The sequence below is a fragment of the Dipodomys ordii genome, unplaced genomic scaffold, assembly GCF_000151885.1.
Source record: "Dipodomys ordii isolate 6190 unplaced genomic scaffold, Dord_2.0 Scaffold20, whole genome shotgun sequence".
In the NCBI taxonomy this organism is placed as follows: domain Eukaryota; kingdom Metazoa; phylum Chordata; class Mammalia; order Rodentia; family Heteromyidae; genus Dipodomys; species Dipodomys ordii.
Window position 1 is genome coordinate 17,557,800 of NW_012267236.1, and position 25,839 is coordinate 17,583,638.

Genomic DNA, 25,839 nt, shown 5'->3' on the forward strand with positions numbered 1-25,839 from the left:
ATCCATGATGAACAATATTTTTTAGGAGTTTCACACACAAAAAAATGAAACTCATGCACAAGGTAGAAGACAAGCAAAGATGTATTGAGCACTGCAGGGAGTACTAGAAACTGGAAAAAGACGCTGCCTGCCTGATGGTCGGGAGATGGGAGGGAGGAGCTTGGCATTGGGTTGTGTCCTGGAGTATTTGTACCTTTTATGCTAAGCTGGGGAATTGGTTCAGCCTCTCCTAGATATGTGGTCACAGCACCAGGTAACTTTGAATTACTTACTAAAAAGTTCCTGTGTTAATGTTATCACCCAAATGCACACTCTGAGATTTAGGGGAGCTTTACTAGTACCAGGGAATATGGACTTAGTGAGGTGGGCCTCTGCTTTTTGTGTTTTTGTGTATTCTTTTCTGGTCAAAGAATTAATTCACTCGGCATCCCTTCTGTTCTGAGGTCATTACTCACTGGAGGAGATCATAATTCACTTAGCTTCTAAAAGGAGTATCTTAGATGCTGGTCCTTTCTTAAAATGATTTACAGTTACTTAGCAGTAAACATCTTAATTATATAGGTGTGGCTTCTTGTTAGAATTTAGAATTTTTAGCAAAGAGAAGGGAAGCAAAAACTACTCTGTTAAGTACAACTCCACTGTTGTAGGTGACATTATTTTCATGTAACTTACTTTAGTCTTAGGTCCTGACCCTGGCTTTCTTTCAGCTGTTTTCTGATTTCCCTGTTGTTCTATCTGTGCTGCCTCAAGGTATCTGAAGGTGAGCACGGTGCAGTGTACATCTGTGTAAAAGCTACAGTTTGTTGGAGAACTCGGTTTAATGATCGATGATGCTTTCTATGGTACCTTGGATTAGTCACTGTTTCAGTTTTATTTTCTTAATCTTCTTAAAAAGGAAGATTTTGTGTAGTCCTATTCCATCACTGTGGCAAAATAACGGAAAGAGATCAATTCACAGGGGGAGGGGTGATTTCCAAGGTTTCGGTAGATGGTTCTGTGACCCCATGCACTGTGATTGGGCCTTTCTGCTACTGTGCTGCCAGCTTCAAGATGGAGGAAGCAGCTCACCTGAAGGTGGCAGGGAAGTGACGAGACCGAATGCCAGGGTCAACAGCCTGAACTTCTGCTTTCCAGGTCTCGCCACTTCTAAGTAGTGCCACGGTGTAGTGACTAAGCCTTCATTTAAGATGCAAACCATAAGCCTTGATCCGGGATTATTTTTCTTCATTTAGTTTATTTTGTACTGTCTATGCCACGTCTTTATTTATTACAAAAGTCAGTATTAATTTTCTTGCTAGCATTATTTCAGGAGGGTAAGTGAAGCACATCTGGACTCATACATTGAAGAGTTATTACATGGTAAGTTGTTTTATGTCAGATTATATTTATTACTCTTCAGGCTCTCTCTTTTGGCTCAGAATGCAGGTAGTTGTTTTTTTTGTGTATGTGTGAGAGCAGTCTTTTCAAATCACAATTTTTGAAAGGTAAATATATTCTGAAACGAGAGAACAAGGTCTTCTTGGTTCTGCAGTCTTATACATTTCTTGTAGCACTGAAGTTGGAGATGGATAATGACATTGTTTCTGAATGAAAATTGCTATAAAGCAAGGAGTGTGTGTGCATGTCCCATTGTGGATGAAAAAAAATTGCTGCATTGTTTATTTCTTCCAGTATGTGGTCTTTTAAAATGAAAGTTGAAATATCAATCACATTTTTATTTATTTTTGGTTTCTTCTATTAATGTAAATGTGATATATATCATCTGCAAGGATTTTATAAATGTGAAATAAATCAGTCAGAATGGAGTTGGGGTAAATTGGTAATAAACAAACTCAGGGTTTTATGAAATTTCATCATTTTACCTTATACTGTGCTGTTGAAAAGAGAAATTGAGATGGTAAATTGGGTAATATGAAACAACAAAGTAATCGAGAAGGCTTGGGATAAGCTGTATGAGGATGCTGATTTTGACTCTTTTCTCCTTTACATATCCTAACTCAGAGTCTAATGAATGTAGTTTTTTTTTCTTTAGCAGTCAGAGTCTTTCGAGTCCTCTTCCATTCTCCACTCACTCCTACACCTCACTGCCTTCCCTTTCTTATTGTTTCCTTGGTTTTGTTTTGGATTATACTCTGATTCTGGCTGAGAGGAAACCCTTTCCTCCTCTGCATTTTTAGATGAGATGATATTAAAGTTTTATTGCATGCTGGGTACCAGGCTCCCTGGAGGAGGCTTAGAGCTGCCCCTCTATTAAGGAATTTACTTAGTTTTGGTAGTTATGTATTCACAAATAGGCATAATTAATGTGAGTTCAAATATAGGAGATTATGTTTAGATTTTTAAATATTTCCTAGTGCTTTAAGTTATTTGTAGCTTTTATATTTGAAGATTGTGTTTTTATTGTAATTTTTTTCCCTGTTCTTTGGTGTTGGTCCTGGGCCTGGGCACTGTCCCTGAGCTTTTTGCTTAAGGCCAGTACTCTACTACTTCAGCCACAGCTCCACTTCCAGCTTTTTGGTGATTAATTGGATATAAGAGTCTTAGGGACTTTCCAGCTCAGGCTGGCTTTGAATGTGACCATCATGTCTCATTTTAGGCTTGAGCTACTGGCATCCAGCTAATTGTTAAATTTTATAAGCAAAATTAGAATTTATTTAACTTTGACTATCCAACAAACTAATTATAACCTTATAATTACTATTTAGAATTAAGTACTTTTAGATTCTAGTTTACTCTCAAAAAGTCCTTTCTTGGGAAAAAGTATCCCTTTGAGAAACCTATCTGCTCAAAATTTTTGATGACTGACACTCATTTCAGCTGCATAATTCAGTGATTTTTTCCTAAATGCTGAAAGATGTGCAACTATTACTATGTTCAGTTTCATATATATTAAATGTAAAGCTCTTTTAAATCTGTGAGTTTTTTGGATTTAAGTCTTACTGCAGTCCATAATGAAACACTGGAGACATGCTACTTCATAAAAGAAAGGGATATATTTTGCCCACAGTATAAGATACCAGGAGGCACAGGTCTACAGATCTCATCTGGAGATGGCTGGTCTTTGTCTGGCAGAGTCTTTGCAGAGACAGCTCAGTGCATCACAGGGCAAGAGATAGGAGCACGTGGGTATGTGTGCATGCACATGTGGTCTCTGTTATTCTACAGCCGCCAGGATTTAATTATGGAGGTTCCACCTTCATGACTTTCTGTGGTCTCATCACTTCTTAAAGATCCCACCCCAGGGCTTCATAATTTGGATAAAATTTCAACCCATGGACCTTTGGGGGAACATTGACACCACATCCAAACAACAGTCTTGTTATAAATGAATAAGTGAATGAATCAGAAAGAAAAAATGTCCCTTTAGATAGGCTTTTGTTTGAACTCCTTTGTCCTAATGCTAGGACAGACACTCCCATTCCATGCAGTCCGTGATTGGTGAGCAGCACATGTCAGAGTTGTGCTGTTCAGAGAAGACTCCAAGCATTTGCATGATTTTAAACCTGCTATTTTTTTTTTGTTGCTAGTTTTGTTTTATGTCAAAGAAGTTCTACAGCATTTACAGAATAGAAACTAGGGTTATCAGTTTGCCTGAAAGTGGATGAGTCAGATGGAGTGAACTGGACCATGGAGAAGATGGCAGTTGTGTTCCCGTAGGCGCACACGAACAGAAGCCAGTTCTGTTCTGGGAAGGCTGAGGAGAGGGAGGGCATGGTCGTTACAGTGCTGTCTGTTTCAGAAGAGACTGGGCATTTTGTATGTAATGGCGTGTTGCTGTTAGAGGGCTGGGCTTGAGGAATAGTGACTTGGCCATCTCCTGTAGATTGGATAAATCAGACATTTTAAACAACAGCTAGTAAAGGGTTAAAATTATTTCTGTGTGAATGAGCTCTCCGGACATGATGGTCATTTCTTTGACACAAAAGTTGGAGGAAACGTTTTTTTTATCATTTATTTTTTTTAAATATTTTTTTTATTGTAAAGATACGGTACAGAGGGGTTATAGTTAACACAAGTAAGGTAATGAGTACATTTCCTATGAGCATTGTTACCCCCTCCTTTGTTTTCCCTCTACCATCCCTTCCCTCCCCATCTTCCCTCCCCCTACCTTCCTGAAGTTGTAAAGTTCTATTTCAACATAGTGTCTTGTACATCTCATTGTTACAATGGGTCAACCTGTATCATTATTTCAGCATTTTGTTATTTCCCTTCCCCTCCCCGAATTAGAAAAATGTTTATACAAGATGCAGGCACTTGAATCAAATACAGTAAAAACGGGGGTTATACCATGGGGGAAGAGCATACAAAAGACACAAATCACATGGTATATTATACCATTAAACCATTAAAAATTACAGCAAGAAAGATAAAACCTCTTGGGGTTCAATTTGTTTTTTTCAGTCATTTAATTTTTAAATTTATCTTTAGTTGTATAAAGGAGTTTCAATTCAACACCTCAGTTTTTGTGTACAGTTTATCTTGGTCAATGTCATCCCTGAACAGTTCTGGAGCAGAATAGGAAGAGGAGCAATAAAGTGCCAGAGAGCCATCTCACCTTTGTCCAGAGAAATGTTGGTCGGACCTACAAATGTTTAAATTTTACTCATGGAGAAGATAGTGTTGAGAATTCAAGATTTATCCGAGGACATAGGCAAATCGGAATTTTTATTTTTTTCACATGTTCTCCCATGAAGTGTAAGTTCCATCTAGAATTAAGGAATGTTTTTTTGGCAAGCTAATCAGGAGACTTTTCCAACCATTACATAGCTATAAACCTACGCTCTTTGGCTCAGGTTCCTAAAGTTGTACATGTTCATGAGATGTGAAAAGATACACAATATTGACAGCTGGAGGAGCAGTTAGGAAAATTTTCATAAACCCTAACTAGATAAGATTAATAATTTTATGAAAGGTTGTTTCTAGAAAAGAAAGAGTACTTGAATCATAATCATTCCTGATGATCTTTTACTGCAGCGGCAAATTTATTTAACCTTTGATAATATAGGGCTATTGCCATTAGAGAGGTTAAATCATGGTGTACTTGGGAAACGTAAATGCCAGTAATTGAGCTGATCTTGTGGTAAGGAGGTTTTCATCCTGCCTCTCCATTTCTCACTCCATCAAGAGAACACAGTTTGTGCTTTGAAGGGAAATGAAGAGACATGTTGCTATAGAGAGAGCTTGCATTGTTTTGGTGGAGGTGAGAAGTTTTTTTTTTTTCTAGTACTAGGGCTTTGGGATTGTCCCTTAGCTTCTTCATTCAGTGTTGGCATTCTTTCACTTGTGCTACAGCTCCACTTTTGGCTTTTTGGTGGTTAATTGGAGATAAGACTCACAAACTTTCCTAGCAGAGTTGGTAGTGTAAGCATCAACTGCCTGGTGAGGTGCTTGCTGAGCTTCGTAGACTGATTTTTGGTTTTGTAGAATTGGAAGTGGAAATTCATGGTTGTATTGTAGGATCTGTTTTTATTCTTTCTATAGGCTGCTGACTAATACAAAATAAATAGGTAGACTTGTCAGACACAGACAGATCTTGTCCTTAAAAATCTCCAGCTGGATATCTGTTAAGCAAAGTGCAATTTGCTACTTACTTAGTTTTGATGTGGAGAGTAATAGTTTAGTAGGGTAGTTTAGTAATGTTGGAAAATTTGGGACAATTTAGTTAGTCTCACACTTTTTCTTCAGTGTTGAAAATTTAATTTGGAAATCAACTTGTTGACGCCCTCCATCCCTCCTGAGTCTATGACTCCTTGATAGGAGGTGCTAGCGCTGATTACACTACAGTTACCTTTACGTGAGCCTTTGTTGAAATTCTTCATAAGTTTTAATATCTGTTCAGCAGTGAATCTTTCATTTTCAGGTTCTCACTTTCCTTGAGTGTTTTTGCTGCTTAACTTGATATAAGCTTGTATCAATGAATTTCAGTTACTCTCAAGCAAGATACTTTGTGTTTTGATTACACTTTTCTTCCCTCCTGGATATACGCATCCTACCACGATGCAAAACTTTCTGGAAATGCAATTTTAAGAAGATAACTCAGTCACATTGAGTTTCTTATGCTGTATGTGATGCTGGCTGCTATGATTCATTGTTGGGAATGAAAGAAAAATTAGCTTATTTTATAGGAATTTTACTTAATTATATTCTACAGACAAATGCAGAGTTAAAAAGCCTATAAAATGGATTAGGAGATATGAGACTTGAATTTTGTTCTTGGTTGTACTAGCTATCAGCTGTGTAACCTCAAGTCCAGTCATTGGTTCTTCCTGGCCTTCACTTTCCTGGAATTGCAGTGGGGATAGGGCAGAGGTGGTTGTTTTAGCAAGCTTTTCAAGTACAATATGGACTACTGGATAGCACTTAATAGAGAATAATTGTGATTGGCAACAGGAATTAGAGAAGGGTGCAGGGTCAGGAATATCTGGCAGGCAGTAGTTAGCAGGCGTCATCAATAAGTGGGTTATGGTTCAGAGATAAGTCTTATTTTCCTGAGAAAATTAAAACATTTAACTGCTGGTAGTGGAGTGAAAAATTAGAATTTGCTTTTAGAACCTGAACAGTTATTAGAAGTTTTTTTTTTTTTTTTGGCAATGCTGGGGATTGGACCCATGGCCTTGTACATGCTAGGCATATTTTCTACTAATGAGTGGCATCCCCAGCTGGACAGTTCCTTAGGTAGGCATGGTAAATCATAGAGATAGATGCTTGTTTGGTGCTTTTGCTGAGGATTTTAGAGAGAAGAAATTAAGTCTTCAGGTGATGATCATTAGCATCAAGTGTAGATTGCAGGAAGGTGTGAGGCAAGAACATCTAAGAAACTTAATGTATTGATTGGCACTGGTATTGACATTCTGTTTGCTAGACCAGTGATTCTTAACAAGGAATGGGCAGCAGCATCACCCACTAGGAATCTAAAAAAGGAAAGCATACCTAGGCTCTATTCTCCAAGGCTTGGTTGTCGCATCTGCTTTGTTAAATAGATTTCTGGATGACTCTGATCATTTATTCAAGAACATCTGCCTTTGCAACACATGCATGTGGCATTTTGTGTTGCATGCCATACCATATTTAGGAATGACCATCCTCATCTTGGGGGTCAAGCAATCACTCCATTTCAGTTTTTTTTGTAATTCCATTTATCTGTATCTTTCAAACTTTAGCAGGTGTATATATGACTGATTCAGGTTCTGTATATACATTTCTTTCAATTTTAATTTGTATAAAGCAGCCCATGCTATCACAGAGAATAGTGGTTTTGTGAAGCTAAGTTAAAATAAAATTTAAATAATAGGGAAAAAGGTGGCATAAATGGTAAGTTTAATTATTTCAAAAATCATTTGAACTATGCCAGTGTCTGAAATATAGGATATATTTTCCCCATTTATCTGTTTTTTTGAGTGTTGATTTCTGTTATATAGAAATATATTTTGTTTGTATTTATTAGCTTTGGTTATTAATTCCACTAGTGTTTTAGTACAATCTTTTGGCCTTAGTTCTTTCCCTAGCTACTCCTTTTGTGTGCTTTGTTCCCCAAAGTCCCTGACATTATTCTTTTTTGCTCCCCTCCCTCCACTCCCTGTCTGTTCTTTCAAAAGCTTTATCCAAGTTTTAATGACTTAAATGCATGTTATATCTCCCAGATTTGTATCCCAGAAGTCATTTAACATCTGATTACAGAAGACATTTTCCTGTAAGGCTTTATAAGTACTCTCCTATATTATATTTTAACTATATTCCTATTTTCCCTTCAAGCATGTTTTTCCCATTATAGCCAAATGTTAATGTATAATGTTTCCTTCAGACCCAAACTTGTATTTGCTTTAGATAACAGTCCTAGGAAGTTCTTAAGATCTTTTTACTTGTATTTCTTCTTTTTTAATGTCTCAAATCTCTCTCCTCTCCATTTCCAGTGTAATTATGTAGGTCAGGCATGTGTCACTTACCTAGTTTACTTACCAAGAATGATTCCAGCTTCCAGTTTGATCATCTACTTCTCTACCTAATCCTTTGCAAGTTTTTAGCCTTTGAGACAAGATAATAATCCTCAGGTTGGTGGGGAAGCCCTTTGTAGTTTGCTTCTTGTCATAACCCTTCCTGTATTCTTTACCCCACTGGTTGTTGGGTCACTTGGTTAGTCAGTCTGCTTTATGTGTTTATTTTCACTGTTTTTGGCTCTTGATTTAGTCTGAATCAAAGACTACAATCTTTTAAAAAAATGTTATTTTATTGTAAAGATGCTGTACAGAAGGGTTACAGTTACATGAGTAAGGTAATGAGCACATTTCTTGTCCAGCATTGTTACCCCCTCCTTTATTGTTCTCCCACTATCACTTCCCTCCCCTACCTCCCTCACTCCACCCCTCTACCCCCCCAGGTTGTAAAGTTCATTTCCAACATAGTGTCTTGTGAGTATCATTGTTGGGTCATCCTGTGTCCTTGTTTCAGCCTTTTGTTATTCTTCTTCCCCTTCCCCATTAGATAAACGTATATGCAAGCTGTAGGGTACCAAAATCAAATACAGTGACAAAAGGGGATAGATAGACCATAGGGGGGAGAACATTTGAAAGAAACAAAAAAATCACATAGTATATTAAAAACAACAACAACAAAGAAAGGCCTCTTGTGTCCATATCTTGGGGTTCATTTCGCTTAGCATCATCTTATATGGTCATATGCATTATCATAGCTTTTGAGCTTTTTGCTCATCTGGTAAAATTATCCTAGACATATAGTAATTACTGCAAATGAGATAAACCATGGGACCTGTATTTCTTTGGGCCTGGCTTATTTCACTTAATAGTTTTTTTTTTTCCAAGTCTTTAGGGCATGTGGCCAAAAGGGAACCTTACTACATAGTTGGTGGGAGTGTGAACTTGTTTAACCACTCCGGAAAGTAGTATGGAGATTCCTTAAAAGACTCCACATAGAGCTCCTTTTTGACCCAGCAATCCTACTTCTGGGCATTTACCCAAATGATCACAAACAAGGCCATACCAAAGCTATGTTTATCACAGCATTATTCACCATAGCTAAGATATGGAACCAACCCAGATACCCATCAGTAGCTGAATGGATCAAGAAAATGTGATACAAATATATAATGGAATATATATAATGATACATATATATAATGGAAAGAATGACACCACCCCATTTGTTAGGAAATGGAAAGACTTGGAAAAAATCATATTAAGTGATACAATCTTACACTATATATTTAGCTTCTGGTTCTGAAAAAAGTCTGAGACTTTTAGTGCTTCTATTTCCAGGTCATCTCAAGTGAGACTTAATGTGCCTCTCAGAATGTATGTTCTGTAAAACATCTTATACAACAGTCTAAAACGAAGAAATTATTTAAAAATGCCTAGTAGTAAGGGAAAGAACATAGCCCCATTCTAGTGGTTTAGAGGGAGGGGGCAGTACAGGGACTCAGAATCAGAACGAAGGATAGGTCGCCTGTGTTTGTGGTTGATAATGATCAACATTAGGATTCTGGCCTCCCATGGAATCTTGTAGATAGAGGTCTTGTTCTTTTGATAGTTGTGTTCTTGGGAATGTCTCTCAAGTAATTGAGAGTTGCTGTTGAGTAGTAAATCTTATTCACATTTGTAAGTGCTCCTCAGCAAATGGGTAGCAGGAAGTAGTGGCCTTTTGAGAAAAGGCTCAGTTATATTTATGCTGTTTATTTGTTTTCTTCTGCCTGGAATTTTTTTAAAATCAAAAACTGTCCTATGTAATGTTACCTTGGGCTGACCCTTTAGACTTCATCTTTATGTTGGTAAGAATAAGTACCTTTGTGTGAAGAGCAAGTTCTGTGCTAGAGAGTGGACAGAGAGAGGGTTAGCTAATAGGCACTAAAAGACAGTTGGTTTACAGAATTAGTTCTGGTGTGACTATAGTCTGCATCTATCTGTGACATATATAAGGTACTAGTCTGGAAGAATCAAGGTTCCCAACATACAGAATTGATAAGGTTTGAGGAGATACAATTGTTATCACTCTGATTTGATCATTATTTAAGGTATAAATGTATCAAATTACAGTTCCATATCTCATAAATGTGTACAAAAATCTATGTAAAAATTAAAAAGAATCAATATGTTAATTTTATTCTGCACTTAATAATCTAGTAGGCTGTGACCTGCCTATGGGCAACCACCTTTTCTCAGAACTGGACTGTCAGTGCTTAACATAGTGCCTTCCATAGATTACCTCCCAGTACATTTTGGTCTAGTTGTTAAGTTACTTGGTTTTGTAATATAAAAAGGGAGAAAGCACTACTTAATGCATGGGTATAAATTCCATGCATTCACCTGTGTTATTTACAGCTGTTTTCAGCACCTGGAACAGGGCCTGACACATACTTGCTATTCAACAAATATTTTTGGTAAATGAATGAAAGCCTGATTTTGGAAGAATTTACATTTAAAAGCTCAAGTGGAGTAACTTAGGAGTAAAAGGCTTAAAACATGTATTTTCAAATTTAGGTGATGGTATAGCTGCACTAACCCAAGAGACTATAAAAACTCCCTAGGCAGAAACAACTTGGCTTCTTATTTCTGTATACCCTATATTGATAGCAGAGGGTCTTGGAGGTTTTAAACACTTCCAAAATCAATATTGAATTGATTTCAGTTGAAGTTAGGATTACAGAGGAACCAGGAGTGATGGTGCATCGCTGTAATTACAGTGGTTGGCAACTGTGGCAGGAACATGGTTTGAAGGCAACTTGGGCTCATAGCAACACCACAATACCATATAATACCACAGTATCGCAACATTGCATTAGAGAATGTTACAGAGCTTTTATTGATTGATTACCAGCTACTTACTTTAATTATCACATTTTTTGGTTATAATATCAAATATATCCTTGTGCAAAGTAAGTGTGTATAATTCCAAAGTTGTCACACATGGGTTTGATCAGGCATGGCTCAAAATGATAACCTTTTTTTTTACAGTACTAGAGCTTGAGTTTATTGGGGTTGCTAGCTTGGCTGTTGCTCTACCATTTGAGCCCTGCATTTTGCTGGTTGTGTTGAAAATGGGGTCTTGCAGGCTTTACTGCTCAATATGGCTTAGAATCTCAACCTTGTACATCTCAGCCTCCTTGGTAGTTAGGATTATAGAAGTGAGCCACTAGTACCTGGCTAAAAAATGATAGCTTAAAAAATTACAAGAGTGGGGCTGGGAAGGTGGCTCAGTGGTAGAGCACTTGCTTTGCATGCATGAGGCCCTGGGTTCAATTCCTCAGCACCACATAAGCAAAAAAAAAAAAAATTACAAGAGTATTATTCAACCATTAAGAAGAATGAAATTTTGTTCCTTGCAGTGAAATAGATGAATCTGGAAATGATCATTAAGCAAAGTAAAGTAGGTTCAGAATGGTTATAAAGTAGGGTCAGAAGGACAAAGGTGACATAAGGTGGCTTGTTTTCTCTGATGTGTCAATACTGACACATAAACATGGCCATATATATCTATATATCTATATTTGTATATGCATATCTATAAATGGTCCACCTCAGAAAAGAATGGTACATACATTGTATAAGATACCATGGTCAACCCCCTTTATGTAATTAATATGTACTTTAACAGAAGTGAATATTAGGAAATTGACACATATCTTGTCTAGGGAATAGGTACTAGTGATAAATGAAAAGGGTAAAGGGCAAACATAGGCCAAGCTCTTTATATACATAGGTGAAAGTAGAGCAACGGAGCTTGCTAAGCTCATTTGGGGAAGAAGGAGAAGAGATGACGGAGGAGGTGATTTATCACAATGTGTTGTATACATACTGGGCATGCTGAAATGAAACCATCGGTGCAACTAACTTATGCTAATAACAAATTAAAATCGGCTTAGTTAAAAAATTCACAACCAGAAATGTAAAATTCTCTCATGGGCTCCGCTGATGCGGAGAGGCTCCCTTATCCCACGCTATTGTCAGTTGTGTTTAAATCATTGTGAGTTTTTTTTCCTGAGCATTTCTCTGCCCTTAATTTTGTGAAAAGAGGCCTCTCAAAAATAAATGGTGCCTAAAAAGCAAGTAAAGCTAGAGTGCTTAATTTAAGTGATAAAGCGATAGTTTTAGATTTGCCTTTAGTAGAAAGCTGAATCAAGTATCCACAATATTTGAAATGAAGAACATGAAATAATATCTACATTTTGGTGGACACTATTAATGTGTAAGGAGCTTAGCCCTATCCTGGAAATGGCATACACACATGTACATAGGTTTCTGGTACTGAACTGTATGCATCTTGAGTATTCTCAGTTTTACCTTAGGACTGATGTCCTTGGAACCCTAGACCTTTGATACAGAGGGTTTATGATACATGGAGAAACCAATGTTCCCGAGGCCTAAGAAACTGTCCTAAGATGTAAAGTGTTAGATGGTAAACTGTTAAGATGGTAAACTCATGTCTGTGATTCCCTGGTCTGATGAACTTTTCTCTGTACCAGACATAGGCAAACTATAGCCTGTGAGCCAAGTCTGGCCTATTTCCAAGAATAGATATTACATTCCTTTAGTTGGGTAAAGAAAATTCAAAATAGAAATATTTTATGGCATATAAAATCATAATCTTAATATCCAGAAGAAGTTTTATTGGAACATAACCACACTTTTTTTTCTTCTCCATATTGTCTGGCTTTTTTCATGCTGTGGCATAAATGAGTAGTTATAAAAAATACCATATGGCCCACAAAGCCTCAAATATTTTTAATTTTTGAACATTCAAATATTTTTGAGAAGTTGTTTGCTGATTTCTATTTGATGCCATACAACAACTTAACTGAGTATGGTTCAGTTTTGCTTGTGATACAAAGTAAGAAATACTGAACTTTATAAATTTTTTCCTTCGTTCTAAATTATGAATTCTAAATCATTAAGGAATTTATTGGTGCCAGTCTATTTTATATATATTAAGTGCCCAACTATCAAGTTGCCAGGAGAATCATTTTATTGTTGAAGTAAATGGTCCAAGAAAAATTCCCATGTTTTGTCTTTAAGTAATCTTTCAGCATAATTTTTTTGTGGTCAACTTCAAGTACATGTTGAATAAATACCTGAATGACCCATAATTTGGTCAATAGGGAAGAGGTTATATTCAAGCATGCTACGGGCCCTTAGAGTGGCTTTGGACAGCAACATTCTGCTGAATTGGATGCTCCACACGAGGTTTCACCCTCTCCAGTCAATGTTGATAAAAGACCCAAAGGGGTTGCATGTGTTTTCTTTATACATATTCTTTATCTAGTGAACAAAGGCGTGCAGAACTGAATATTTTGAACTAGTGGTGATTATGAAAGATACACTTGAACACTGGGCGCCAGTGGCTTACGCCTGTCATCCTAGCTACTCAGGAGGCTGAGATCTGAGGATTGTGCTTCAAAGCCAGCCCAGGCAGGAAAGTCCGTGAGACTCTTATCTCCAATAAACCACCAGAAAACTGGAAGTGGCGCTGTAGCTCAAGTGGTAGAGCGCCAACTTTGAGATGAAGAGCTGAGGGACAGCGCTCAGGCCTAGAGTTCAAGCCCCACGACCGAACCAAAAAAAAAAAAAAAGAAAAAAAAAGAAAGAAAGATGCACTTGCAATATACGAAAATGAATTAAAATTGGGACTATTTCAGGGCTGTCAGGTGAGGAATGGCTTATATCTGTGAAGTATTAGGTAACATTTTTTAACCCTTACTCTGACAGTATAGTATAATTTCCTTCTTTCCTTCCTTCCTTCCTTCCTTCCTTCCTTCCTTCCTTCCTTCCTTCCTTCCTTCCTTCCTTCCTTCCTTCCTTCCTTTCTGCTAAGGATCTATCTAACTTGGGGCTTGTTCATGCAAGACAAATGTTCTGCCTTTGAGCGAAACCCCAGCTTTTTAACCTTTTCAGATTTTAACCTTTTGGGACATGGAAATCCCTCTTTCCCTCCCTTCCTCCCTTCCTTTGCCCTCTTTCTCTTTACATCTGAAATTCCTCCCTCCCTCCTCCTTTTTGTGTGTCTTCTGTGCTGTGGTCATTGGACAGAAACCCTAGAAGTGTTTATTTCAAACTTATTTCCTAGGCTTGAAGGACTTTGCAGCCACTAGATGGCAGATTCTTCCAACAGTTATTGGGTTGAAGAATCGTAGCAAATGATTGCTAATTTTCAGTATCAGACTGTACTGCAGCTCTTTACTTTCATCTCATATAGTGTTATGCTCAAGGCCCTGCATCCCCTCTCATTTTTCTTCCATAGAGAACCTTAACCACCTCTACATGACTGCGTCCCCACTGCATTCTTCCTTCAGTTTTGCCTTTATTACAACTCCATTAATTCCTGTGTGTGTGTGTGTGTGTGTGTGTGTGTGTGTGTGTGTGTGTCCACCGTCTTTGTTTCCTGATAGCTGTATTCCTGAAGGACAAAGACTATGCCTTATCTTTGTGAAGCTATTGTTCTTTGCACATTGTGCTGGATAGATGTTTCTTAAGTGGTAAATGCTGTGAAGGATACAAGATGAATTAGACAGAGTCTGTTCACCCAAATGGCTTGAAGTATAGCAATGCAATGTGAGTTATTTGTTAGAGTATTGAAAGGAGATCATGGATAAGCACCCAGGAAGTAAGTGAGCAATAATAAAGCATTTGTATTTTTGAGAACTGTTTGAACTTTCTGCCTCCTACTTGCCCTTTGGAGGCGGGAAACCCTCATTGCATTTCTTATTCTTCTCTGACTTCACCATTTGCACCTTTAGCTCTGTCTCCTGTGCATCATGTTCCCTTGTAGTTAAGTATTTTTACCGAACCTCCTTACCTGTCTGGGAAATTGTCTGAGGGAGAAACAACCTTTCGTGGTGCTTCTCATGACATCTTCCCTGACATTGCTCCTAGGACTTACAACACTGCTTGTCCTGATTTGGCTTTCACTACAGGGTTGGGTTGCTGCTGAGGTTCTGGGCTCAGTGGCAGTGGTTACTATTGATTTTACCTGTCATGGCCAGGCTCATACTCATTTCTGTGTGTGAGTAAACAGGAAAGGCTCAGGAGCACAGGAAGGGACAGACAGAATGCAGGCTGCAACCGTGCATTGTGTGTGTGATGATTCCAAGAGGAATTAGAAATGATTAATTGGGAGGTTTCTTTACACTTGGGACATTGACAAAGTTATAGGACATAGTTTGCATACAGTAACTATTAATGAAGTAAACCAATGTCCCACGATTATAGTTAGTCATTTTGCTAAGGTATTTGGATGGCACATACCTAATTCCTTGGCTTAGGATATTTTTTGCCATTTCCCACAGAATTTGAGGTTGAATTTTATTAGGAAAGATGAGATAGTCTGTCTCTCTCTATTTGCCTCTCTCCCTCCCTCTTTTAAGGAAAGGTAAAATTTTGCTAATTTCCACATATCATGTGCTTTAGTGTATAATTTGACTTCTTATCTAAATTTGGTATTTTATTTTATCTTTTGCATGGTAATTTAAAGATTATCATATGAACATGTTTTATGATCATATAAGTATCAAATATAATTATCATTTATTTAGGGTGTGATGTTGAATTTAAGCATTTAATAAAATATTTTGTACTTAAAGATGTAATAGTTACCACTACATGTAAATATTCCAGGTAGAAGAATTTAATGTAACAGAGAATAACAATGATATGAGTTGTTTTTATAGTCTGTTGCTTACTCTGTAGTTTCAGTAATCTGTTTTCTATTGTCTGTGTACTTAATTTTAGTAAAAATACAGCAGTTATTTTAGTAATCTTTCAGAATGCTTAAGATATAACCATTAATGGATAAACAACCTCAAAATGTCACCAAGCAAATTATATACAAATTACCTTTTCAGTATTTGATTATACTTATGCGTTGATTTCAAGAGCTAAAGCTAATTCACTGAAATTTTTTTTCTCTTGGACTTCATTAAGTTTATAAATTTATGTTCGTCATTTGGATGCTGTCTCTTGATGCTCTTTTTTTTAAAGATGGAAAGAGAGACTAGGATTCTGCCTAGTGGCAGAGAACTTGTTTATCACGTAAAAGGTCCTAGGTTTGACCCCCTAGTTTTTAAATTTTTCATTTTAATTTTATTGTCAAGGTGATGTACAGAGGGGTTGCAGTTACATAAGTAAGATAGTGAGTACATTTCTTGTTGAATTTGTTACCAACTCCCTAATTTTTCTCCCACTTTCCCTCCCCTCCACCACCCCCAAGTTGTAATGTTCATTTCCAACGTATTGTGAGTATTGCTCTTGCATTGGTTCTCCCTTTGTTCTTTGTCTCACCATTTTTTTCGTTTTTCTTCCCTTTCCTAAGATAAACGTATATACAATACTAGGGTACCAAAATCAAATAAGGGGATAACTATAGGGGGAAAAACACAAAAGAAAAAAGAAATCATGAAGTACATTAAAAACAACAACTAAGATAAACCTTTAGCGTCCATGTCTTGGAGTTCATTTCGCTTAGCATCATCTTGTGGTCATATGTACACAGCTATTGATTTGTTCTGCTCATCTGCTAAGATTATCCTAGATGCATACTAATTACTACAAATAAGGGAAACCATGGGACCTATGTTTCTTTGGTTGAACCTCCTCCCTATTTAGCCCCTCAAAAACCAGCTGACTACCCACCCATCCACCCACTCATGCAAGCCCCACCCACCTACTCACCCCACCCAGCAAAGTGTGTCTGTGTTTGTATGTGTGAGTGAAAGAGAGAGAGGAGAGAGAGTGAGAAGGAATAATGTAATATTTTTTTTAAAGATGGAAAGAGAGACTACTTTTATCTCCTACTTATCTACAATTTACAAGTGCTTAGTTTGTCATTTTGAGCTAAGATATGCACAAAGATCTATAAATGAAAGAGAGGTAATAGTGCAAATAATTTCCTATTCTTTTGTCCTAATGTATTAGTCTCTAGAGGCAGCTGTGGTTTTGGTCTGTGGCCTTCCATTACACACACACACACACACACACACTGTGTATGTGTATATATGTATATGTATGTACATTTATATATATAGACTATAATACAATCACACTAAACAATATAAGTCCTTATGTCCCTATTTTCATTCATAAATATTTTCATTGTAGATGTAATCTCATTAATATTTTAAAGATTTAATATGCCCTAAACATTCCAGAGGGAGACTGATGTGAATCTGTTATTTTCTTTGGCATCTTTAGAGTTCTCCTTTTATGATCTGCCACAGCTTTTTCTTTGTCCACTATTCTCTTGGGTTGTTGGAGGTTCTCTTTATATGAGGAAATCTCTCATTTATGGAGAGATTAGTTTTGTTTGTTTTAAACTTCTTCCAGTGAGTGTTGATTATTTTATTAGATAGAAGACTTAAGGTTTAATATGGTCAAATTGGAAGGGGAATGTCTTCAAGACACAAAGGGAGGAAAATATTTTCAGGTCAAGGTGCACATAGGTCAGCTTACAGACAGGTCAAAGTGCATGCAGGTCAGCTCATAGACAGGAAAGGCTGATCTGGGAATTGACCTGCCTTTCTGTCCTATGTGAGTATCAGGTTTGTCTATTTTCATTAAGATCAGTTTGTTCAGTTCTAGGAAAAATTATGCTAGGATTTCACTTGAAATTGCATGTAATTTACATATTAATTTCAGAGAAATTGGCCGGTTTAAGGAATTGAGAGTCCAACAAAGTACATGACCTCTTGCTCTCTTCATTCCTGTCTCATCTCTCTCATAAACATTTAGAAGAACTTTTATTATTAGTGTATATTAATTGTACAAAAGGCTTCATTGTTATTACTTCATATATTCATTTAATGCTCTTTGATCAAATTTACCCTTTGATTACTTTTTTTATAAAAATTTTATTATGAAAATACCATACAGAGGAGTTACAATTACATGGGCAAGATAATGAGTACATTTCTTATCAAGCATTGTTGCTTCCTCCTTTGTTTCCCTTTCCATCCCTTCCCCATATTCCGCCCCACACCCATATCCCCCCCCCCGCACCGCCAAAGTTGTAAAGTTCGTTTTTCGACATAACGACTTGTACATCTCATTGTTGCAGTGGGTCTACCTGTATCCCTATTTGAACGATTTGTTTTTTTCCGTTCCCCTCCACAAATTATACCAACATCAAATACAGTGAAAGCAGGGGTTATTTCGTGGGGGAGGGACATACAAAACAACAAAGAAATCATCTTATAAATATGTTAGAAACAATCACATTTGAATACTTATCTTGGGGTTCATTTCACCTAACATCAACTTATCTGACCTTATCTGCTTGTCTCAGACATATACTAGTTATTACAAATAAGGGAAACCATGGGGCCTATGTTTCTTTCTTTGATTACTCTTATCCTTCTCTCTTAACAGCCAATAGGTTTTGTTATCCTGTTTTTATACACCTGGAAAATTTTTCTTGATGGTCTCCTTTACCACATTCTTGACTAAGCATCATTTTGTGTCCTTTTTACTCAGTGTGTGACCCCTTCCTCCCTCTACCTACAGTGCCCGGACCTGCCTTCTTACCTGTCCCCCTCCTACTGGGTGGGGTGGCAAGAGTGAAGACAGGCCATGGGAAGCAGCGGCTCTGTAGCACCTCGTTCCTAAGCCTCTCCGCAAACATTTAGTGTTTGTGTCTGTTGGTTGGGCCTGCAGCTGCTGTCTTCTCTTTCTTTGTAAGTGGCTGTGTATAAGTTCCCTGATTTTACCAGGGAAACTATATTGCTCTTCGTGTCTCACCCTTGTTACTTGGGAAGCCTCCTCTAAACACCATGACCATCCGGACAACATTTATTTCCTTGAGTAAGTACCCCCATCAACCTGCTTTTATTTTGACTTTTAAAATCATTTTTAGATTCATCCTAGTCCACACTGGAAATCTTGTAGAACGATAAAGCAATGGAACAACTTCATATCTTGGATTGGCATTGATATCCCTTGGCATGTATAATCAAACAAAACCCTTCAGTAGAATTAGATTGGCTTATTGTCTGACTCTGGTGTCACTGCCATCCACTGCAACTTAATTCCATGCCACCATATATCTTTCCTTCTTTGCTTCTACTGGGGAGCAGGTTTTTAAATGCAGGCAGATACCGTGTTCCTCTTTTCTACGCTCACTGCCCGCACACAATAGCTGCCAATTGCCTGTTCTGGGAGCCCATTGCTGTGGTCCCTTCACACATATAGGAACCTTCAGGCCTGTTGGCCCACATGAGCACATACGTATTTTTTTCCAGTGGGATAGCAACGTGCCAAAGCTGCCATAGCGTCTGTTGTGGCACTACATAAGGAGGTTCAGTGGCTTTTCCACTAATTTCAGGCTAGTGTAATGGAGGAGAGGGTAGGAACAGATACTGAATTTCTCTAATGGAGCTTATGTTGTGGCCTTCACAATGTATGCATGACCACAGCACTTAACACAATTCACAGTGAGAAAGTATCTGTCCTGACCAGAAGATCAGAAATCTGGGTTCTCAGCTCTGTAATTCCTTTACCAGTCAGGCAGTTTAAAGTTTCATGTATATATGTTTATAAATATAATTAAAATAATAAAAAGTCCAGTTCTCAAACATTGTTTTAAGCCATATAGGGCTTTAAAGGTATGTTTTATGAATCACATATTTTCCGTTTGAAAAACTACCGTGATTGCTTTGAACTCTTAAGTGTCCAGAGGTATCTGTGTTGTTTCCATTTTCAGAAGAGTTTACCCTAGAAAAAAACATTTTTGGAAACGAATTCTTTGTGGAAAATTTGAAGCATATCCAAAAATAGATGAGTGTGCTTAACTACCTCAGCAGGAGTTCAGGCCAGTGAGCTAAACCAGTCCTTCCCTTGAATTATTTGAACGTAAATCCCTTACAGCATATTATGCCATCTGCAAATATTTTAATATTTTTCTACAAAACAAGGACTCTAAAAACAATAAACACGACACCATTATCATTGCCTAAAAAATGTAACTAATATGCCAGCCTGCTAAAATATGCAGACTTGTATTGTCTCTAAATTCATTGATCTGTTCTATTTTCCATTTCTCTTGTACTGTGTTACTCTTGTGCTGTGTATGTTGCAAGGGGTGGGGCGGGTGGCATTTTGTACCTGTTTTGAAGGAACAAGGCATTTATTTTGTGTATTTTCATTGTCTAGATTTTGCTGATTATATCTTTGTAAGTGCTTAACGGTTTTCTTTTTTCCTCTGTATTGTGTCCAAATTGGTAGTTAGATGGAAGGGATAATATGATTTAGGAAGATACATTACTGTAGCGGGATCATTTGAACAGAATGAATGCTCTGGGCAAGGATAATGATGTTTTAGCTCTAAAGCTTTGCCTGCAGTAGAAACAGTTCAGATATATGGCTCCTGTCTCAAACTTTGTTGTTTTTCTTTGCTGATACTAACTTGTCAGAGCTATGCATGAAAGCAATAAGAAAAAGGTTTTGAGGGAAAGCTAAGTTATCTTCCTGTGAATGAAGTCCATTTCCATGACTGATTTGGGAATGTTGATTTGGGCAAAGCTGCATGGTTGAACCTGGAAGGATTTTATGTAGTTTAAAATGTTTAGATCTATAACAATATACTAGCGATGAGTACCTTTTAAAATAAAAAAAAATCTTGTTAGCTTAGCTGCTGTGGAAGCAGACTCTTGATAGGTCATCTGCATTTTGAGTTTGGGAAGAAAACAGTATATTTAGTTTGTAGGGCTGATTTAATAAGATAATATTCATGGTGGCATAAAAAAGATCGAATGGCTTCCGCCTAGCGGTCAGCAGTTAGCAGTGGGTCTCACTTGGCACGCAGGGCTCTGTTTCTCTCTGGAGGTGTTTTTGGCTGCTTCAGGCTGTCTGGGTTCCTTGACTCAATGGCCTGTGCACCTACAGAGGAGCCGGCGGCTGCTCTCATGATGTCCCTTTGACTCCTAGACCTGTGCCTCCTCCACTCCTCCTTCTTCCCTTAAGGGTTCCCATGATTACTTTGGCCCCACCTGGAGAACCCTGGAGAATCTCCTTGCATTGACATTGTTAATGCTACCCACAGCTGTATGTTTATTCACCTGTATGTAGATTCCTTGGGCTAGGATGGCCCTGAGTTCAAAAGTTACCCCTGATCTGATCATATCATTCTGCCAGTCTTTTGATATGCCAGGTGATGTCTTTTACTTTTAAATTCTATGGAAAACAAGCGATTTCAAGTTTTGAGTTTCCTGTGAGTGTGGCCCAGAAAGGCGAATCTCCTGTGTGGTGAGGTAGCAGGTGGGGGCCTTATGAAGGCAGGAACGTGGTGGTGGTGGGAATGGGATTGAGGCAGTGGGGCAGTGGCAGATGGTGTGGGGACAGCACCCCCTGGGCAGGGCTGGGGAAGCACTTGGTGTCCTCTCAGGCAGAGGGCAGTTTCAAGGCATAGCAGAAACTGTTCATTATTAAAAAAAAAGAATGTACCCATTGAGAAGTTCTTTCTTGGCTTTCTCCTTCTGCTGTTGTGTTTTGTCTTGCTATTGGGAACCAAGGTAGCTCACTGGCATAGTCATCCTATTAATGTGCCTAACTTTACCTTCAAACTTTTTTCTTTTCCACATAAGTGACCCAGATCCCTAACCACATGTACCAAACCAAACTTCATGTGCAAGTTCATGGATGTTTGGGTCTCATTATTAAATAGCTTAGTTAAAAATAGACTGCACAGTAATGTCTTAAATTGGTATATATTAGGGTTCTCTGTCCTGTCCTGTCTGGTCCTCTCTTGCTAGTGGATTATAAAAAGCAAAAAGGTGAACCTATCCTAATACCTTTCTAAACTCTCAGGAGTCTGGGTTCTGAGGGCCATTGATTATGGCTTTCCCATGAGCACTCCTAGCTCTCATTCCTTTCTCCATGCTGTCCTTGGGAACAGGTGACTATTGTGGTTAACCCAGTGGTGTCTGGGTAATGCCACCCATGTGTTTACTACTGCGTACTGGTGTTTATGCAGTTTCTTCCATATGCAATGGCAACGTGAAACATTTGTTCTCATTTCCAAGTTCCTGAGTTTCAGGTACGTGAATGTGTAAGCCTGCTTCTGCATAATCAAGGGTGAAATTCCAATTGAAAAACCATTGGGTTTATTATTATTATTTTTAGTTGTTGCATCTAAAATATAAATCTCCTAGGTTTGATAAATGGTAGTTTAAATTTAATTTTCTTCTGTTTTGCTGTTATCTTGTTCATACTGGCAATTTATTCATTGCTTTTTTTTCTCACTTTTAGACTTCTACTGGTTGGTGGATGTGAAACTGCTGGAGTGGGCATATCGAAAGCGTCCAGCTGTGGCCTTTCTGCATGGAGAGTCCTCTCAGGATCCCCTTATTATAAGCAAGTTACTAATGGTGGAGACAAGGTCACTGCGGTAAGCTTTAGTTACAGCATTTCATCTTCTCCCTCCCTTCCTCCCTCCTTCCCTCTTTCCTTTCTTCCCTCCCTCCTTCCTTCCCTCTTTTCCTTCTTTCATTTATTTTTTATTTTATTTTTTGTAACTTGTGGGGCTTGAACTCTGGGCCTGGGCACTGTCCCTCAGCTCTTCAGCTCAAGCCTAGCACTCTACCACTTGAGCCACAGTGCCCCTTCCAGTTTTGAGTGTTTTATTGTAGATAAGACTCTCACAGACTTTCCTGCCGAGGCTGGCTTTGAACTGTGATGGTCAAATCTCAGCCTCCTGAGTAGCTAGGATTATAGGCGTGAGCCACCAGTGCTTGGCTTCTTTCATTTCTTGGTTTGTTTGTTTCTATGCTGGTACTGGAGCTTGAGCTCAGGGCTCTGTCCCTCAGTTTTTTTTGCTCAAGGTTGGTACTCTGCCAATTGAGTCACAGCTTTACTTCTGACCTTTTGGTGGTTGATTAGAAATAAGAATCTTATGTTGAGCTGGAAATGTGGCCTAGTACCACATGCCTAACATGCATGAAGCCCTGGGTTCAATTCCTCAGTACTACACACATAGAAAAAGCTAGAACTGGTGCTGTGGCTCAAGTGGTAGAGTGGTAGCCTTGAGCTGAAGAGCTCAGGGACAGCGCGCAGACCTAGAGTACAAGCCCCATGAACCAACAAAAAAAAAAAAAGAAAAAAAAGAAAAAAGAAAAAAAAGAAAAAAAGAAAAAAAAAGAAAAAAAAAGAAAAAAAGAAAAAAAAAGAATGTATGGACTTTCATGAATGGCCAGGCTTTGAACTGCAATCCTTAGATCTTAGCCTCCTGAGTAGCTAGGATTGCAGGTGTGAGCCATTGACATCTGCCTTATGTTTCTAATTGGTTGTGAATCCTTTGAAGGATGTAGCAGAGTACCTAAAAAAACAAAACAACTTGTCCATACTCAGGCTTGAACTCAGGATCTTGTGCTTACTGGGTTTGCTTGATCGCTCTGCAGGTCCTCTATCACTTGAGCCATACCTCAAAGGAACACTGAGATGAAGTCTCTCAGAATTTCTTGTCTAGGATGGCTTTGATCTGTGATACTTTAGATCTAGGTTCATGAGTAACTAGCATTATAGACATGGACCACTCAGGCCTGGCAAGAAATAGTGTCTTAAATGAGGATAGTTAGTTAATACTAATATAATTTAATACTTCCTGTAAGTAATAAATGTTATTAAGTGTTTTGAGATCAACTTGATCTCATTTCAATAATATTTTAGAAGGTTGAAAACAACCTAGTCGTAGTCAAGTTATTTGTATTTCCTTATTTAGAAATTAACATTTCTCAAGCATTGTTTTGTATTGGTAACTAATCTGAGGGCTTTTACTTGTGTTAACTCACCTAAGTTACTCATTGAGATAGATAATTGGAATAGCCCAGGTGAGTTAGTTAGGAAAGTGAAGAATTAAGTTGCCCTGAGCTATCTGGTTAGCAAATGAAGAACTTGAGTACAAACTCACAGAAGCTCCATAGTTTTGTTTTTCATCACCATGGTGGATTTTTTTTTTACATTTGTATTGTTTATTCACCTAGTCATTCACTTGTTCTGTAATTATTTATTGGAATTCTGTTTTTTTTTTGTCAGTACTAGGATTTGAATTATGGGCTCCTGTTTTGAGTAGACACAGCTTGTATTAGCTACCCTCTGTCACTGTGATAAAATACTTTCAATAAACAACTTATGGTGTGTGGTTTCAGAAGCTTCAGTCTAAGGCAGCTTTGTCCTGTTGTGACACTATACTTGATGGTGGAAATGAGTGATTGAGAAAGCTGCTCACCTCATGTCTACCAGGGCTAGGGGAGAAAAGAGGGTAGGAAGAGTGAGGGAGGAAGAGAGAGAGGGGGAGGGAGAGGGGGGACAGGAAGGATTGGGAGGGAGAGGATAGTCCCCTTTAAGGACACAGCTCCAGTGACCTACTTCCTTCTACTAGTATCATCTAAGGTTTCCACTTCCAGTGGCACCAAGCCTTTAACTCATGAGCCTTTGGGGAACCTTCTAGACTCAGTGTAGAGCTATGCCCCTTTAGGCTTGTGTTGCAATACTTCAATCACATAAACAAGCAAATAAACAGTTCTAAAACTTCTGTTTTCTTTGTGGTAAGGCCTGCTGTTGAAGCTGTGTCTTTCCAGACCTCTTGGTCTAATTGATGCTTAATGATTAAGAGTTCTTTCTGTGGGGGTGATCTGCTGAGGCCCCACAGTCTGTTTATGGCCGTAGGAAGGGAAGAAAATAAAAGGTGTACATTTTTGTTTTACTATCTTAGACCAGAAACATCTCTGTTCATTTATTATAACTAATATGTGGCCCCTTCCTGCTTCAAAGGGATTGTGAAGCAGATTTTTTTTGTGTGTGTGTGTTTAGAAAGGGAAAAAGAAAAACAAAATCAACAAAACCCCTATACATTGGTGCTTGCCAGTTGTGCCTGCCCTATTGGCAGTCCTGTAATATTACGTACCTTTATGTGCTTAACTTGCACACAGGAAGCACTTGGAATGATTCACTCTGTACTTAGCACATTGCTTCTTAGGTAGGGGGCATTTATTTATGTATTTTTCAAGCAAGAAAAGAAACCAAGAAATTAAAGTGGCACAGCAGATGTGCTAAGCTGTTTGTTTTGATAATGAATGTATCTGTCCTATTACTTTTCTTCCCATATATTGATTTCAATATACTCTTCTGGGACAATGAATAGATTGGTGTTGAAAAGGAACTAATGAAGAAGTACCTTTAAAAAGAGATCTTTAGCAATTATAGTAATCTTGCGATATCATTTTCTTAACATTTGGCATATACTGGTAGACGATTGTGATTAACCCAACAAAGTAAGAATTTTTAGAGATGAGATTGACTTGCTGGTTTATATGACACCAGACCTGAAATCAGCTTCTATTTATAGCTGAGCTTGTGTCCTGCTGGGCTTTGTATCTTTCCTTCCATTTATTTTCCAAATGTTTATTATCAATTTATTCTTCCTAGAACACAGGGAAAGAGGGCAGGTTGATTATTATTAGCTACTTTTCACAGAGGAGGAACTTGAGAGCTGAAACAGGAAGGTCAGAAATGGAATCCACCTTCTAGTTCCTGTTGAGCCTTTCCCTCATGGAAGCGCTCTGTGTAGCTAACCTATGCTCTGACTGTACTGTCACCCACCAGAAAAGGTGAGATAGGAGTTACCTATACATGTAGAGCACCACACTTGTGGTTTGTAGAAGTGGACACATTATTTCCTGTTTGTAGGAATTTACTAAATGTGTTCATTTCTCTGACTTACTTACTTCATATGTATCTTGCAGTTTTTTTATTTTTTTTGGTTTTTGGGTCCGGTCGTGGGGCCTAAACTCTGGGCCTGGGCGCCGTCCCTCAGCTGTTCAGCTCAAGGCTAGCACTCTACCACTTGAGCCACAGCACC

The 25,839-nt window shown here is 38.1% G+C and overlaps 1 protein-coding gene across 1 annotated transcript in view; it reads left to right on the top strand.

The window, feature by feature from the left end:
- The window catches only part of Nbas (neuroblastoma amplified sequence), a 284,959-nt gene that overhangs the window by 34,603 nt on the left and 224,517 nt on the right, over positions 1-25,839 (top strand). Inside the window, exon 10 of the mRNA XM_013013552.1 lies at positions 22,233-22,371. Coding sequence (XP_012869006.1) covers positions 22,233-22,371 — 139 coding nt within the window. The remainder of the gene's footprint in view (positions 1-22,232; positions 22,372-25,839) is intronic.